Source organism: Haliaeetus albicilla, chromosome 8 (genome assembly GCF_947461875.1).
Source record: "Haliaeetus albicilla chromosome 8, bHalAlb1.1, whole genome shotgun sequence".
Lineage (NCBI taxonomy): Eukaryota > Metazoa > Chordata > Aves > Accipitriformes > Accipitridae > Haliaeetus > Haliaeetus albicilla.
This window is the reverse complement of record NC_091490.1, coordinates 37,971,154-37,987,780: the sequence shown is the minus strand read 5'-3', so window position 1 is coordinate 37,987,780 and position 16,627 is coordinate 37,971,154. Positions and strand designations below refer to the sequence as shown.

The 16,627-nt window shown below is 60.8% G+C and overlaps 2 protein-coding genes across 9 annotated transcripts in view; one reads left to right on the top strand and one right to left on the bottom strand.

Annotated features, from left to right (window-relative positions):
- The window catches only part of NOS1AP (nitric oxide synthase 1 adaptor protein), a 47,368-nt gene continuing 30,741 nt past the window's right edge, over positions 1-16,627 (bottom strand). For 3 of the 8 annotated variants that reach the window (XM_069789915.1, XM_069789920.1, XM_069789919.1), the window contains 10 exons: positions 15,543-15,635; positions 15,085-15,158; positions 14,360-14,468; positions 13,982-14,123; positions 12,664-12,827; positions 11,958-12,125; positions 8,744-8,909; positions 8,011-8,160; positions 2,282-2,543; positions 1-2,181 (listed from right to left, as the gene is read on the bottom strand). In XM_069789915.1, coding sequence (XP_069646016.1) covers positions 1,689-2,181; positions 2,282-2,543; positions 8,011-8,160; positions 8,744-8,909; positions 11,958-12,125; positions 12,664-12,827; positions 13,982-14,123; positions 14,360-14,468; positions 15,085-15,158; positions 15,543-15,635 — 1,821 coding nt within the window. In that variant the 3' untranslated portion in view covers positions 1-1,688. Of the gene's footprint in view, positions 2,182-2,281; positions 2,544-7,035; positions 8,161-8,743; positions 8,910-11,957; positions 12,126-12,663; positions 12,828-13,981; positions 14,124-14,359; positions 14,469-15,084; positions 15,159-15,542; positions 15,636-16,627 lie in introns of those variants that run through there. The other 5 variants (XM_069789918.1, XM_069789921.1, XM_069789916.1 and 2 more) reach the window with 4 other exon arrangements.
- SPATA46 (spermatogenesis associated 46) lies at positions 3,289-4,546 on the top strand. Its single transcript, XM_069789048.1, has 2 exons — positions 3,289-3,394; positions 4,065-4,546. The coding sequence occupies exons 1-2, from the start codon at positions 3,289-3,291 to the stop codon at positions 4,544-4,546; spliced, it is 588 nt and encodes a 195-aa protein (XP_069645149.1).

Sequence of the window (16,627 nt, the reverse complement as noted above, 5' to 3'; positions counted from 1 at the left end):
AAAAAAGAAAAAAAATTTATTGTGCAATCTGCATCTTTTGTCCCAAACTACACACATACCCTAGACAACATAAATAGAGGGACTGGACCAGCAGTGAGGTTCCCTTGTGATCGACAGCGTTGGAAGATGCTGGTTCCTCAAAGCAGGGCTACAAGCCCTTGTTTCCATCAACATATACAACGCAACATAGGTCTAGGCAGCATACACATATACATACTCATATAGATTTCTGTTTGTGGGGTTGCATTGGCCATGCACGGCCTAATCACATTATACACAGGGTGTGTTATACCTCAGCACCAACTGCCGGCTGCCCACGGGCTCTGTGCATCTCTGGCACCTCCTTCGCTCTTCAGCGGGGCCTTCCCAGGGGCCGAGCGCTGCAGAGCCCCGGTGCCGCCATGGCACCCACCACGCCGATGGGCAAGGAGGCACGGTGGCTGCTCCCAGGGCAAAGGGATCCACGCTCACGGCCTCCTTCCTTCAGCAGGACCACAACATGGCTTTGGGTGGTGGAAGAAATTTCTTCAGCCCAACCACCCCGTGTGGCCCAGGAGGAGCCCCATCCACGAGCCCCTAGCCTCCTCCAGACCAAATCTGGTCTTTGGAGCTCTTCCTCGCAAAAAACACCTTTGCGGTGAGGATGCACTAAGCAAAAAGCTCTAAGCAAAAAGTGCCATCTCGCAGCTGCTTCCTTGCACCGGCCCAGGGGTCCGCAGGCTGGCTAACCTCTCCTGTCATTCATGGAGAAACAATCATAGAGCAGTATAAAAGGACCACGTGGCTTCTTGTGTCCCAGTCTCGCGAAGACGTCACCGTCCCAGGAAATAAAGGAGCGGTGATGCCGGCCCACACGGAGTTGGCTGCCTGCCTGGGCAGGTCAGTCCGGTCCGTGGTGGCTGGGGCGAGACCAGGAAACAAGCAGGAGCTGGAGGGGGGTCTGATGGGGAGCTCGGCTCCCTGCCAGAGCCCACTGGCCAGCAGCTGTGTGGCCTCAGGGATCCAGCCCTGCTCCCCACCAGAGCCTGTGCCACGAGCGGGTCTCCCGCAGCTGGGGCTCCACTGCAAAGAGATGGCACTGGGCAGACTAACACCAAAGGGATGGCACCTGGAGAAGGTCCTAGGCACATCTGCCATCCCAGCTCCTTGGCACTAGGGCTGCGTGAGGCTGCTGGCACCCCAGGATGGGGTGTCTCAGCAAGCACATGGCATAAGCTAGGAAATCCTCCGGACGAGGGCAGCCAGGGCAAATGTGGGGAACGGTGTGGGATGCTTGTGGAACCCTTGCCCTGGCAGAGCTGATGGGGCTGGGGGCAGGCTGGTGCTTCTGCACCCACACACAAGGACCTGGGCTGCTGAGCGAGCCCTCCCTTGGTCCCCAGCTCAGCATGGCCCCAGGCTGTGTACAGAATGGTGGCACCGTGGTGGGACAGGAGCTTTGCACCGACCAGGGTGAATAGGCCCAGGATGGTGCTGCAGAAGCCATGGCAGGCCAGGCTAATTCCCCCTGGGAATTTGGGGAGGAGTGGGGTGTCATGGATCCCCACATACCAAGCTGGGACAGCAATGGCTCCTGCCACCCCAGGGCTCCATCTCCAAAATAATGACCCCAAAACTGGCAAGGGGCAGTGAGAGACATGTTTGGGAGAGCCAGCCCCCACAGTGCCCCTGTCACTGCTCCCCGGTTGCTACTCAAAGGACAGTAGGTCAGGATGGGGCCCCTCCACCTCCCAGCTGGGGGTACGTGGGTCTGGCTGTGCCATGATCCCCGGTGGCTCGTGCTCCAGCCCTGGTCTCCGGGGGGGCTTCTCCACGTGGGGTGAGGTCTCGGTAGCCCTCTCGCCCGCTCGCCACTGGCTCTCCAGGCTGCCCTTATGGATGAGGTCGGGCACGGGAAGGGCACCGGTGGGCTGGTCCCCACTGGGGTCTGGGATGCTGGTCATGCTGGGGACCCCAGGGCATTCTGGAGGGGACAGGTCCCTCATCCCCGGCTGCTCCTCTGCAGGGTCAGGGTGGGCTGCAGGCTGTTCGGGGAGCTCCTGCGTGCTGCTCCTCGGGCTGGTCCCCGCCGGCTGCGGCGCGATGAGCATGTCCTGCGGGGTCTTCAGGGCGCGTGGCGTCCGCTTCTTGGTAACGGGGGGTGGGGGGTCCAGCCGGGGAAAGGCATCCAGCCCCACAGCCCTGCAAGTACAGAGGAGAAGTCACATACAGCCCCATGCTGAGGCCTCTCCAGCCTGTCCCAACGGCCCTGCCGCAGGGTGCACACCGTGGAGACACTCACCCGTCCTCGCTAGCCGGCTGTCCCGTGCCCAGCATGGCCCCAGCGCTGGCGTTCACCTCCATCACTCCCACACTGGGGAGGCCGGCCGGCTCCTTGCGGCGCAGGAGGTCATTCACCTTGGCCCCCATGGCCTTGCCCAGGTTGCGGAGGTGCTGGCTGCCGGCGGGGCGGGAGGGCTGTGGCAGGGTGCCCGCCGCGGCGGGGACGTGCCGCGGCCGCGGGGTGGGTGCCGCGCTGGCGTTCTCAAACATGCTCTGGTCCACTGGAGGGGGAAAAGGGACAGAGAGGGGGATGTGAGCCGGGCTGGAGGGGGGGCCCCAGCAGGGACGGCACGTCCCAGATCCGCCCGTCAGCTCCCAACCCAGCAGCATGGGAACACAATTTGCGGGACAGGGAGGCTGCTCCTGCAGCCCCACGGAGGCTGTGGGCAGCCGGGCCATGCCAGGACTGCACAGGGCAGTGCATGCATGGGGGACAGCATGGGGTGAGACGGGGTAGCAGCGAGCCCAGGGCTCCACACTGGCACTGCCGACACACCGAGAGCGTCTCTTACCTGATACCGAGTGACTTGGGAAGCAGGTTGTGGAAAGAAAGAGAGAGAAAGAGGATTTACCAAGGGAACGGCAAAGGGACAGCGGGCCCATCCCTTCCACGCTGCTGGGTGAGGTGTGCTGCTGACCCCCTGCCCAGACCTGCCACGCTGCCTGCAAAGATGGGGCTCATGTGGGGCCCTTATCAGCCAGGCACCCGCAAAGCAGCAGGGGGTTCTCTGGGGGCACCCACAGCCTGGGCTCCGCGCTGCCCACCCCACCAAGGCACCCCCTCCAGCCCAGGCTGGCTGTCCCATTGTGCTGGCCAAGCTCCCCAGAGATCGCGGGGGCTGAGCCCACTGCCCAGGAGCATCCCGGCTGTGCACCGTACACGTGTGACATCATCCCTTTGTGACATCAGCTGATGACAGCATGGGTACCATGGCGCAGGAACCACACACCAGCTACACAAGGGCGATGGAGAGCTTCGTCCTGCCCACCGCTTCCATCGGGGCCGTGCCCTGCAGCACCAGGACAAGAAGCCCGGAGACCCTGCGTCCCTGTGGCCCCGCCAGCCTGCCCGGTGAGCCTGGTGCCCACCAGCTGCAGCCAGGCAGGGGCTGCAAGCAGCCGGCACTGCCTGTGGGGAGGGATCCCTCTTGCACCTCCTGGGCCCGGCCGTGGCACCGCTCAGCCTCCCGCGACACAGCGAGGGCCTGCGGGCAGACAGTTTGTGGAGGGATTTGGCAGGGCATGTCCTCCTGCGTGGGTGGGGAAAGGGGACCGGGTGGGTCTGTGGCAGCAGGCGCTTTCTGGGGACCTGGCAGGGTTCTGCAGTCACACCCCACCTCTGAGCTACACCAGCTTCTCCCCCAAGTCTTCCCAGTGGGAATCCTCAAAGCTGTGGATGCTGCCCCCAGGAGCACCAGCTCAGCCCCCCGATCGCTGCCCCCGTGCCAGTGCAGCTCTCCGTGGGATGGCTCCAGCGGGCTGCTGTGTGAGCCTTGTGCTGTGCTGATGCCTCGGTGCCCACCAGCATCCTGTGCCCATCTCTACCCCTGCGTCCTGTGGGGGGAGGGATGGTACCCTCCATGCCAGGGGGATGTACTGGGACAGAGCCAGGCACCTCTGCATCCCACAGAGACAGAGAGGAAAGGTCCCCAGCACTGCTCCCAACCCCATGGCGGGCTGGGCTCTTACAGGGACCCCTGACTCACTGCAGTCTCGCTCTTCTGCAGCTCCTGGCCCCGCAGCCCCGCCAGACAGTGAGCTCCCTGCCCGCACCTGCACCGTCTACCGGCCCTGGTTCTCGCCCTACAGCTACTTCATGTGCACCAAAGCAGCCGCCCAGCAGCACCTGGGCAGCCTCTCCTCCAGCCTGGCCTCCAGCACCCAGGAGCACGAGGAGCCTGATGACCTCTCAGAGATCATCTGCTCCTCCTCTGGTTCCTCAGATGAGCTCCAGCCCACTGAGAGGGACAGGCCGGCCAGGAGCAGAGCCAGCATCACATTCCGGGACATCCTCGCCGCTTCCCAGTGGCAGCCGGTGCCCCAGCGCGGCTACCAGTGCGTGTCGTGCTGCCGCGTCTTCCCCACGCTGTGGTCGGTCAAGGCCCACATCCAGCACAGCTCCCAGGAGGGCTACAGCTGCAAGGTGTACTACCGCAAGCTCAAGGCCCTGTGGGAGAAGGAGCACAAGGAGCAGGAGGCTGCAGCCCCCAGGGTGCCCGTGTAGCCCCACCAGCCGGACAGCCGCCGCGGGAGGGCACTGCTCCATCGCTCCTGCCAGCGGCAGAATAAATTGGTTTAGGAGCAGCCAGCCCCGTCTGCCTGCTACTCTTGCCTACGCAACACTTCTGCCATCCTTTAAGAGAGGCTCTTCCCGACTTTTCCTTCCCCAGCAGCCAAAAATCTCCCGAGCCCCTAAAAGCGCTGCTTTGCATCTCTGTGGGGAGCTCTGCAGATGCCGGGAACCCCTCGGCACCCTCGAGCTGTTGGGTCAGCCCTGAGACGAGCCTGCGCTGTGCGGTGGCTGAAGGGGAAGACTGAAACCCCTCTGCTCCCAGCAATGTTTGGGGCACCTCGCTCCCATGGGCAGCCTGTGGCTGGCACCACCAGCAAGGGTCCCGCAGGGAAGGATGCTTAGGTTGAGGGGGGTCTGTGCAAGGCCAAGGGATGCCACCGCTGGTGCTGGCTCCCAGCGTGGAGGAGGAGAGAAGTACAGAAAGAGAGAGAGTCAGCGAGAAGGAAGAGACAACAGAAAGCCTTGAGAAATAGAAAGATTTATTTAGCAAAAGCCAGTCGACTAATGACAACACCCAAGGGTTAAGTGCACTTACATTGACAGATTGGTTTCCCAGATAGATTGAGTCAACGGTTAGTAACACGACAGTTGTAGGAAAAGAAAGGACAAAAAATATAGCTATAAATCCCCGGTCAAGGTCCATAACAAAAGTAAGAGGCTAGAGAGGCGTCTTGGAGGCAGCACTGAGTTAAGAGGAGGATCATTTACACATGTACACCCACGGTGCGGCAGGACACTGGCAGGTTCTGAGCCAGCTCCGGCAGCACCCCCCAGCCCATGGGGCACCCCCCACTGCCCCTGTAGGCAGAGCGCCGGGCAGGAGCCCAAGCCCACAGCTGGTCCCAACAGCAACTCGTGGGGCACTGCCTCGGCTGCGCGTGTGCAGCGGGGACGGGCAGGAACGGTGGCGTGGGGAGATGGCTCAGCCCTGCCTGCTTTCTGAGGCAGCCCAGCCTGGAAGAGACCTCCTGCCTGCTGCTGCTCCTCCCGGGCTCTCTCTTCATCTTCCCTGTGTGTATGGCCAAGCTCCTGCTGTCCCCTCTCCTGCACGATCTGTCTGCCCACATGGAAATCCCTCTCTGAGCTCACCCACGCATCCCTACCCTGCCTGCACCACGTCCTGTGCGTGCTGCCATCTCCACCTCTCCCTCCTGGCAGGACCAGCCTCCCACCACATGCTTTAACCTCCAACTGCTTCAAGCTGACAGTGGGATGTCGGGGTCCCCAGCAGAGGGACTGGCACACAGCTGTGCCTACAGCAGTGCGGGACAGGGCATACGGAGGTATTGGTGGCCAGAGGACAGGAGCACCCGTGTCCCAAATGGCTCCCACTTTGGCCCCTCTGTGGCTGGTGCAGGGGCTCCCCTGAACACCAGGCCACTGCTGGGGACACTGAAACGTGTCCTTCCTTCCCACTAGGACTCTTTAGCTCCTCACAGTGTTGAGCCTCCTCCTGTAGTGGAGAGTGCATAGCACAGCTCGTACTGACCCCAGGGGTCTCACCCACACCTCGCTCCTCAGCAGCCTTCAGTCCCAAAGGGACTGGGGCAGAAAGAGGTGATGGACCTTCCTCAGAAGCCGAGCTAAGCCCTGGAGGAGGGCAAGAGCTTGTGTCTGGGAGATGCTCAGCTAGGGGTTAGTTGCAGGCAGATCTAGCAGAGACAGAGCTGGCGAAGGCGAGAGCAGCAGGGAAGCAACAAAGCAAAGCAGAAGCAGGACAGGAGGGTGGATGGGGAGGAAGACAACTGTGCCAATCCCCACCTCGTTGAGTGTTTCCTCAAGGAGCAGGGGGGACATCAGGACTCTGGTTCACACCCCTTCAGCCATGGCCTCTTAGAGGCTGCAGCAACAGGCAGCTGATAAATGTGCTTGCAGAAAAGAAACAAGCTCTGGATCCCTTGGAGGCCCCCAGACGGCTCTCAGCCATGGGTGTCTTGGGGTCTGGTGGGGGATCCTGAGATCTTGGATTCACTTTTCTGGAGGGGGCAAACCAGAGACGTGAAGGACCCCCCCTGCAGACACCAGCACTTCACTCCCCATCGAGGGGCAGCAAGCATGCCCATCCCTGCACACGGCCGATGCCAGCACTGCATCCCCCAGCCCTGGTCCGGAGGCAAACCACTGCGTGGAAACGGGAGGGCTTGTCTGTAAAGCAAAGCAGGGAGTTTGTGGTGATGAGGGGTGCGGGGAAGTGCTTGAAAACATGACTTGAGAGCACCAGAAAGGCTTTGAAACCTGGCAGCCATGCCAAGGAGCCCAAGGACTGGACAACGAGGGGAAGGACACTCCACAGCCCCACGCTGCGTGCCCTGGCTCCCTGCTCCGTGCCGAGCCATGCCTTCCTCTCCGCTCCACAGCCCAGGAGAGGAGCAGGCAGTGCCCGCATGCCCTCCACCTGCCTCAGGCAGGGACAAACCCTGCCAGGAGCTGCCTGCACCCGGCCACCCTGCACAACCTCATCTCACCCCTTCAGCTCCTTCCCAGGCTCATCCCCACTGTCTCCCTCTGCCTCACCTCTCACTCGCGCACCCACACTGACAGTACTCGCGCACCCACACCGACAGTACACCATCACCGACCCTAACCACCCCGCTAGCACGGCCCTGGATGTATCTCCGACCCTCTCCACCACGCAGAGGGCCAGACCCCCTGCCAGCGGCTCTGTCCCTGCTCACCGCCCCGGCGCTGCCTCCTCGGTCCCTCTTGTCCCCACTCACTGCCCTGTGCCTGCTCTCTCATTCCCCCAGCAAAAACCTTCATCTGCTTTACTGCACCACCAGCAGCGGCTAATCCGGCAGGGAGTCCTTTGCTTCTGCCTGACCTTGAAACGCAGCTTGCAGGGGGACGGGGACCAGGGGGTAGCTGTCAGCTCACTGTCCGATGCAAAGCGGGGATGCTCCAGCTCAGCGCACAAGCCCACGCACGCTGGAGCACAGCACGCCTGGCGCACCGCAGCCCCTCGGCACGGCTCCGTCCTCACCTCCGCACGCCTCCCGGACATGTTCTGGAAGCCTCGCGCTCCCTCCTCCGCCCCCCTCTCCCTCCGGGCCATCCCGTCCCTGCCAGGGCCAGGGGGCTACGGTCAGGGTCCACCCCAGCTCCGGCAGGTCCCAGCAGCTCCGCACCACCTCCTGACGACCCCTACACCGCAATTTCGTCCTCCAGGCTGTCGCCCAGGTCCTGCCTGGGCTGGACGTGGAGCAGGCGCGGCGGTTCCTCCTGGGACCAGGAGTCGCGCTCCTCGCTCTCGTCCGTGTTGGACTCGTACTCGGAGGCAATGCCCGACTCGCGGAACTTGATGAGCTCCAGGCTGCCCAGCGCTGGCTCCGGAGCGGGTGGCCCTGAGCCCGGCCGAAAGCGGTAGCACTCCAGCTTCACCAGACAGTCGTTCCTACCTATGGGGCTGCCCATGGAGCTGGGGAAGCCCGAGCCGGGGCCCAGCGGCGGCGGGTGGGTGTCCTCGGGCTGCGGGGTGGTTGGGTCGCAGAGGACGGGGAGGACGTTGGAGCGGAAGGTGATCTCCAGCAGACTGTCCTGGGAGCCTGCTGCAAGAGAAGGGCACGGCTGAGAGACAGGCAGTGCCACCCTGGCTTGCCTGGGCATCCCCCGACCACCACAGCTGGCTGCAGACTGGCCAGAGGAGGACAGTCTGGGGCCATTCGGGTGTCAACCTCCCCACTGCCACCGTTTGGGGGGGGGCTCATTTGGTGTCACTGGTGCCAGGAGCTGCTGCTGGCCAACAAAGAGCCAGTTTTGTAGGATAAAAAGTTATCTGTCTCCTACCCCAGCTCCTCCAGGGAGCTGATGGCCACGTCTGCTGGAGAGGAAGGTCAAGGAAGGGCTCTCGGGCAGGTAAGGAGCTGGCCTAGAGCATGCAGCCACTGGGGAAAGCGGACATACAGCTGATGGACGTATGGGACTACCTGTCTATACAGCCCTCCCCATGCCCCTTCCCACGCTGCATGCAAGCACCCTGCTGCACACGCACAAGCCAGGCCAGAAGGGCGCTAATATTCCCCTACGCAAAACCACTGGAGATGCACAAAAACCCCAAGAGAAACACCCACACTCATGTCCTCCACAGACCCGGCTAGCTGCGAGGGGAGAGGAAGGGGCAGGAGCGCTTACTGGTGGTGTTCCCTGCCAGCTTCAGCTCCAGCTCCTGCACCTGCTTGACCAGGAGCGAGATGTGCTGCAGCAAGTCCTTGTTCTGGAGCAGGAGCTGGTGCACGCGAGCCTGGGCCTCCAGCCGTGCCGCCGCCTCCGCGGCCAGCTGGTCCTTCAGCAAGTGGACCTGTGTGACAGGAGAGAGCGGGTGAGCGTGCGGGAGGTACTGCTCGAGGGCCGAGAGCTTCGACTCCGGCCACCCCTGCCCGTCTACCAGGGCTCGCCAGCATCCCACCAAATGGTTCGATGAAGAAGCCATTCCGTGCGGGTACCCGCAGATGCGGTGGGGAGAGCAGGGGCAGGCGGCAGCGTCACACCAGGGCACGCTCAGCAAATCCAGCACACGGTCACCTGGCCTCTCTGATGGAAAAGCCCGAAGGCAAAGGGAGGCAGCACTGACGGAACCATCGGTCACGCGCGCGCGTCGTGAATGCATGATGAAAGGGCAGCTCAGGAGGAAGCCGGATGGATACGGAAGAGAAGACAGGCTCAACCGACTGGACAGGGCTGCGGGTGCATGAAGGCTGCGAGCCGGCCCTGGCCGAGCTGTCTTTCTGGGCAGGTTTCCCAGAGGCAGGGTCCTGCCAGCGGCGTCTGTCGCTAGCAGGGGCTTCGGCATCAGAGCTGCCCTGGAGCTGCAGGCGGCTCCGGCTGTGACAGGCACGACATGCCTGGAGCAACGCAGATGGCAGAGCGCTGCTGAGACACGGTGGCTCTGGGGACACGAGCTGGCTGCTCATTCTGGCCCTGGGAAGCGATGCCTGGACGTTAGACCGCGGGGAGTCCAGCCAGGACCCCCTGCCCAGGGGCAGCGGGGGCAGCTCTCTGATCCGAACTTGAGCAAGGAGAGCCCCAGGAGCGTACTCCGGACAAGGGGACGGCAGTGCGGAGCCACCCGGGGGTCACGCCGGCTCAGCACCCCTTCCTGCCACCCACCCACGGCTCTACAAGCGCTCCTCTCTCCAGCAAGGACTGAGCCAGCCAGGCTCGTGCGGAACCAGGAAAGCACGGGTTTAAAAACAAACAAACAAAAAACCAAAACACACAACCCCCCCCCAATTTTACCCTGGCCTAGAAAGCGACCTTGGGGAAGCGGGGGGGAGCTCTCTGTACCTGCCAAAGCTGTGAGCTGCTGCTGCGGCTGCAGGGCCCCAAAAGCAGCACAGCTGGGGGCCACCTGCCCTCCTGGATGGGTACATGAGCTGCCCAAATGCAGCCAGCAAGGCAGCAGGACAGTGCCCTTGGCAGAGCAGAGCTGAAGTACAGGGAGCTCGGGGGGTGGCAGGAGGCCAGGCAAGGGGCTGAGATTGGAACTGTCCATGTTAAGCCAGACCAAGGGCAAGGGGGTGCAATCCCTTATTTTCGGAGCAGGCAGCACAGAGCCCTTTTGGTTTGCCTGTGGGCCCCCAGCCAAGTGAGACACCCCACACCACAGCTGCAGGAGCCACAGTCACCTCTTCCTCCTGCCAGCGGTGGGACAGCGGGGCACAGCAGCGCGGTGGGACAGGGACCCTCTGCCAAATGCTGGTGGGTGAAGCAGAGACCCTGAGCTGAGCTGGCAGAGGTGGAATCATGTTTAAATGCTAAGCGGGTGCCAAAGCTCAGCGTTGGCAGCGTCAGCCTGGAATTGATCCTTCCTTGCAGTCAGCATCTGTCTCCATCACAGGCTCCTGCAGCTGGGGCCAGGTAGATGCTCAGGTGATGCCATGAGAAGATGCGAGCAGAGCCCAAATGTCACGTCTTGCAGAGGGGCAGTGGCTCGTGCCACCAGCCCCCTGGGGACAAGACCCAGGAAGGACTCCTGGCCTTAATTCAAGAGAAGGAACTTTCACAGGTATCTGGAAATGGCTTGCAAAAGCAAGCCTCAGATCAATGAGGGAACTAAATGGTGTTTCATCCTCAGCCAAGTAATTAGAGGCCGAGATAATTACAGGATGGTCCCCGTAGCTATAGACCAAGCACAGATCCTGGTCAACACAGTGGATCTCCCAGCTTCGTTCGTAAAAAATTAAGCCTGCGCCCATCACCACGTGTTCAGAGACAAATTGATTCACTACTTTCTGAGAGAAGATAACAAGTGCCATTGATAGAGGTATGGATGTAATGCATGCAGTCATCTGAAAGGCATTTGACATGACAGGGCCCTACTTTTTCATTAATAAATTACAACGATACAAAATCACCACGGCACGCATTAGAGAGCAGCTAAGTGACAGCTCCTGGGACATGAACCGCCCTGGGGTGGGCAGAGGTCCAGAGCAGGGCATCAGCCCTTTGGACAGAGGAGGATGAGGCCACTGGCTGCCATCCCAGGAGCCAGCCAAGAAATGGCATTACACTATTCTAGATTTATTTTTTACCTGGAAGTAGAAGGAAAAAGAAATTGCCACTGCAAGGCTCTGCAGGTACACAAAGACTGGGAACTACCAAAGGTGAGCAGTCCCTACCACAAAAGGACCTGGCTTTGCCTAGTAAGTTTTGCCTGTAGCAACACTATACTTGGGCAGACATAAAGGATCTCCTGAGGATGCAGGTCCCTCTTCCAGAGGGGAAAGCAACTTCCTGAACCCATAACCCCAGAAGGCATGCAGGCTTTCAGGGCAGCAGCTTGGCCAGAAGGACCAATGCTGATTTTCTGATGCGAGAAGAGGAAAGCCACGGGAAAGCACAGAAAGGCTGCTGGAGCTGATCATTTAAGCCACGAAGAAAGTCGAGCAATTGCAGAGAGCTCTGCCAGGGGTCAGGGAACAAGTAAAGCTAAGGTAATGACTTGGATAAAACAGCCAGAGCTGCTTAAATGAGAAATACCTGCATGGAGAACGAGGTGCCAGCTGCACAGCCCAGGCAGCAGTCAGCTGGAGCTAACACTGAGGCCAGGCATTGGCAAGCAGACAGGGGCCAAAGGACCAAAAAATTGGGTGGCAAGTGGACATAAGCACCTCCTCTTCTGTGATGGGACCAGGGCAAATTGCCACTCCTCTCCCCTTGCTGCACAGCCCAGGAGATGGTCCATCCCCATCCCCTGTGCCCCAGCTTCTCCCACAACCACCATGCTCTCCCCATGGAGCCTGCCTTCAACACTGCCTCCAGGCAGGGGATACTCCGGCGGTACCGAGGGGCTCGGTAGCGTGCCCCAGCCCTGCCGCTACCCCCAGAAAAGAGCAGAGGGGAGAACCTGTGCCACGGCCACTTGTGTCTGCTGCTGCTGCTGCTGCAGGAGCTGCTGGAGAAGCTGCATTTGGTGGTGGGCAGAGAGGGGTGTTCCCAGGTCAGGCAGCTGGGCAGACGAGGGCAGCAGCATCTTGGGTGACGCTGTCAGGATATCCTCAGGGTGGAGGCAGCCCTGCAAAACACCAATGTTGAAAGAGTGATCCTGTGCCCCTCACCACGGAGAGCCGCCAGGCACACAGGGGCTGCGGCACGGAGCAGCCCCCCAAAATACCCAGGAAAGAAGCTACTGCATTCAAAGCAAATGCACACTTTGCTGGGGGTGCTGAAAACTTTGAAGGCAGTATTTTTTCAGTTCTGACAACAGCCCAAATACTTTTGTAGAAAATTCCCGAAAAGGCTGATGCTTCCCATGGGAATTTCCCCTGTATCAAAGTATTTTATTATTTTTTTTTGGCGGAAAAAAATCCCTATCAGCTCTGCCCCAGATGCTTTCCGCGTGGCTGCACATAGCTGAGCCTCGGCACAGCGCTCTCCAGGAGCGCCCCGGGCCCCGAGCCAAAGGGCAGCCCTGCAGCGGCAGATGGCTTTGATCCGGGAGCCAGGGAATGCTGCACAATCCCTCCTGATCCCCAGGCCCCCCGGATGCACATTAGAGCCACGGGGCCAGGGCCGCACCATGGCCCGAGAGCGGAGCGCAGGGACCCACGCACCTTGGCATCGGCGTAGGCGCTCGCCTCCTTGCCCACGGCGTCGAGGTCGGTCACGCCGCGGCTGAAGTCGAGGATGTCAGCGCCAGGCAGCGGCAGCTCCACGGCATCGATGTCCGTCTCCTCCGCCGAGGCGGCCGCCCTCTCCGCGCCGGTGAGGCGGCAGGCTGAGGGAGCAGGGTCAGAGCAGAGCACAGCCCAGTTGGAGCAGGAGCTCGCTATGCTCTGTGCCCATGGTATGGCGAGTGATGCCCACCGGTTGGTTCTCACTGCCCCTTATCACCCACCCTCCAGCTCTGGGGGGAAGCAGGTGCAGAGCGACAGGGCTGCGCTTCCTGCTGCTGCTCGGGATGGGGCTTGCAGCCAAAAACACACCCAGCCCCGGCACATCAAACCTGGGGAACAGCGGCCAAAAACCCTGACATGGGACAAATGGGCCTCAGAAGACACAGGGAAAGCTAAAGAAAGGTAAACAAGAGATTACGGGGAAAAAAAAAACCAACCCAAAAAAACGGATGCTCAGAAATCCCCAGGGAACCGCATATCGTGGCTGGGATATTGTGTGGAGGAAAACCAAACAATGTGCGGTCCAGGACAGCCCAACGATTAGGTCATCACGACAGCGCCGGTGGCAGAGGCAGGCAGGAAACCGCAGCACAGCCCAGGCTGCTCCCGTTGGGATGAGGGGGATCCAGCGCCCAGCACGGGGCGGCAGGGCAGGGCAGGCAGCCCACACACAGCTGGGCACCAGGACCCGCCAGCATCCTGACAGGCACAAGCATCCCTGCACCCTCCGCACACGGGGCTGAGAAGGGAGCGGAGGGTCCACAGGCTGCCTGCAGCCCCGGGAGCGCGATCCAAGATCCCGAGCACGGCTCCGCACACGCAGGGAATTGCAGAGGTGGCGATGGACCACGAGCTGGGTCCACAGCAGAGAGCCGAACCCAGCCCCGCAAGCACCTTGGGATGCAGAAAAGGTCTGTGCTTCGGGCCTTTTCTGTGGAAGCAGCGAGGAAATGTTTGCAGCGTGTGCAGCAGAGCACCGAGAGTACTTAGGCGCCCAGCAGAGTCCCGGGCGCTGCTAATAGGCTCCCAGCAAGGGGGATGTCTGCGAGGATGATGGCTAACACCTAGCGAAGGCTCCTTGCTGGGCAAGATCCCAGCTTGAGCCCAAGACACGGCAGGCCAGATTGCTGTGCAAATCCATTCCCCGCAGGTGTCAGGCAGCAAGGAGTGGTATGGGAAGACGGTGACTCTGCAGACGGCGTCTGCCAGGCTCCAGGACCCCCACGCCACCCCCGCCTCTGCCCTTGCAGAGTACCTGGGACATCCAGGTCGTCCCCGTTCCTCTCACTGTCTCCGTCCTCCTGCCCGTCCGCGTTTTGCTGGGTGTGCTGGAGGCTCAGCTTGTGGCAGACCTCAAATGCCTGCCCCACCGTCCGGACGATGCGCATGGCTTGGCTCTGCAGAGGGAGAGGGGGACCGTAACCTCAGCTGGGCTGCCTCTGCCTGGTGACCTCCCCAGCCTTGTGCAGCTTTTGGGTGTCTCTGTGTGCTGCTGCAGGGACTGAGGCACCAGAGCTCAGATCACCAGGATGCTCCGGGCCACCAGCTGCATGCAGCGCAGTGCCACGGGATCCCGCCCCAGCCACCCCAACAAGACCCTGCGATGGTGGGGTGCACGTCCCAGCATCTTTACCTTCTTCTTGGATTTGAAGACATTGCACCTGAAGACATTGCTAGACCCATCCCTGGCAATGTAGCTGAATATCTTGAGGTCCTGGGAGTCATGAGACACATAGAATATCCTGCAAAGACAGAAGGGAGGGGAGGATATCATCTACAACACACATATTACCCATGGTGCCCAGGAGACAGGCAAGGCCACAGCCAGCGCTTCCCAGGGCACGTCCCGGGGTGCTGGCAGATGCCCAGCCTCTGCAGCACGCCCCTGCTAAAGCCCATCAGAAATTTTTTTGGCAGTGGTTTTGCCTTGGCTGGGAAAATTAGCCTGCTGACTCAGCAGCAGCAAGCATTTTGCGAAGGCAGCACGGCGCTTTCTCTGCTCAGCCCCCAGGGACAGAGCTAGCGGTCCAGGAGCCCTCCAGGGACCGAGGAAAGCAAACCTCAATCTTCCTCCTTGCCTGCTCGGAGAGCTGGCCTCCTCCCCAGCATGGCTGGGGCTTTTCCTCGCTCCCATTTGGCTTCCCTGGGACACAGATGGCCCACGCTCTTAGCTTTTGCCAACGAGATAGAGAAAGAGAGCTGGGGACTTCAGGAGAGCACAGCAAGCGAGGGGAGCTGCCCTCCACGAGGATGGTGACGGCTCTCCATGGCCAGTCCCCAGCACGGTGCCAGTGTGGCATGGGGTAAACGGCATGACAGAGCCACCCAGGCCTCCATCCCCCCACCAAGCAGGCTTACCTGTAGATGGGATCGTGCATGACGAGCATTTTGTTCTCATCCCAGGCCCATTCTTTTTTCTGCAACGAAAGAAGCTGAAAATGAGTACGTCAGATGCTGCTCTTGAGATCAAGGACAGGGCAGAGACAGTCCAGGGACAGACCTGGGAAGCTCTTGTCACAGCTCTGCTGCTGCTCCCCTGCAACCCTTCACCGAGGGTCGGATCCTGCTGGGGACCAGCAATGTCCCACATCACCTCCCACGGGACCCTCCGGGCCCCTTCTATACCCGCATCAGGACTGGCTCAGCCACCCTGCGGGAACACGGCTTCACCTGGAACACAGCTGATCCCAGCCCATCCCTCCCTCTCCCAGCCCACCAGAGTTCCCCAGAAATTCAAGGATGCTGCAGGTCCTGCGCCGCGAGGGGAGGGCTCCTGCTGCCAAGGCACCGCTGCCCCAGGGACCAGGGCTGCCTACCTTCTTCTTCTTCTTCAGAATGACCTTCACGCCATCCACTGACACGATGAGACTCACTTTCTTCTTCTTGATATTCTTGGCTTTAAACTCATACTGCAGGGGATGGAAGAAAACACCTGAATTAGCCTTCCTGCACGGGGAAAGCCCCAGGGAGGGCTGAACAGACTCCGACGGGAAGGGACGAGAGGGACAGGGAAAGGTTTCCTCGACCCCACATGCCTCCCTGAGCACATGCCCACATCAGCCTGTGCATCCACGCTAGGACAGGACAGGGGGACGTTTTGCCCTGCAGTGTCCCCGTGCTCAGCATCTGGAGGAGCACGCCCCAAAGCAACCCAGCCCCTGGCTCTGGATAATGCTTTGCTCAGCCCAGGATGCTGCTGGAAATGTTAACCTGTGTTTCAAAGGCACTTGCTCTGCCCCTCCGAAGGGCTGTATACCTCCCCAGAGAAGGACCACCACTTCCCCAGCCCTGCCAGCCCCTGGGGCTCCGTAGCCCAGCCAGGTTTGCCCTGCTGGCTTGTGGCCATTGCTGAGCTTTGGTGAGGAAAATGGCATTTCAAGGCGGTTTTTCAGGGGGTTCAGTGTAAAGCTGAAGATGATTACCGAGGACTCTGTGAACCTCTCCAGGGGGGATGGGATAATGCAATTACCCACTTCAATTAGAAGTCACTGGACAGGAAAAAAAAACAACAGGAACTTCCAAAGATCAGTGACTAAACACAAAGCTCTGGTCTGGCCCGGGGAAAGAATAAGGTCCCCTAAAATCCAGCCACTTTTGCATCTAAAGTCTTACAAGCAGGGAGGGGGCTGGCAGCGGAATAGACCATTTAGGCTGAGCAACCTCCTGCTGTGGTACTTTTGGGGAGTCCCATAACCAGTCTACCACGGGTGCACCCACATCAGGTACCCTGTGTGCTGGTCCCACACGCAGGGTGCTGTGCACAGCAGTGTGGAGGGATCCTCTGCGCCTGCCCAGCGGCAGAAAAGCCCTGCATCCTGCATCTCACATGCTTGAGGAAGAGGAATTTAATTTATCCTCTCGTTATTTCGCCAGTCTTTCTGCAGAGGGAACACAGGGCAGG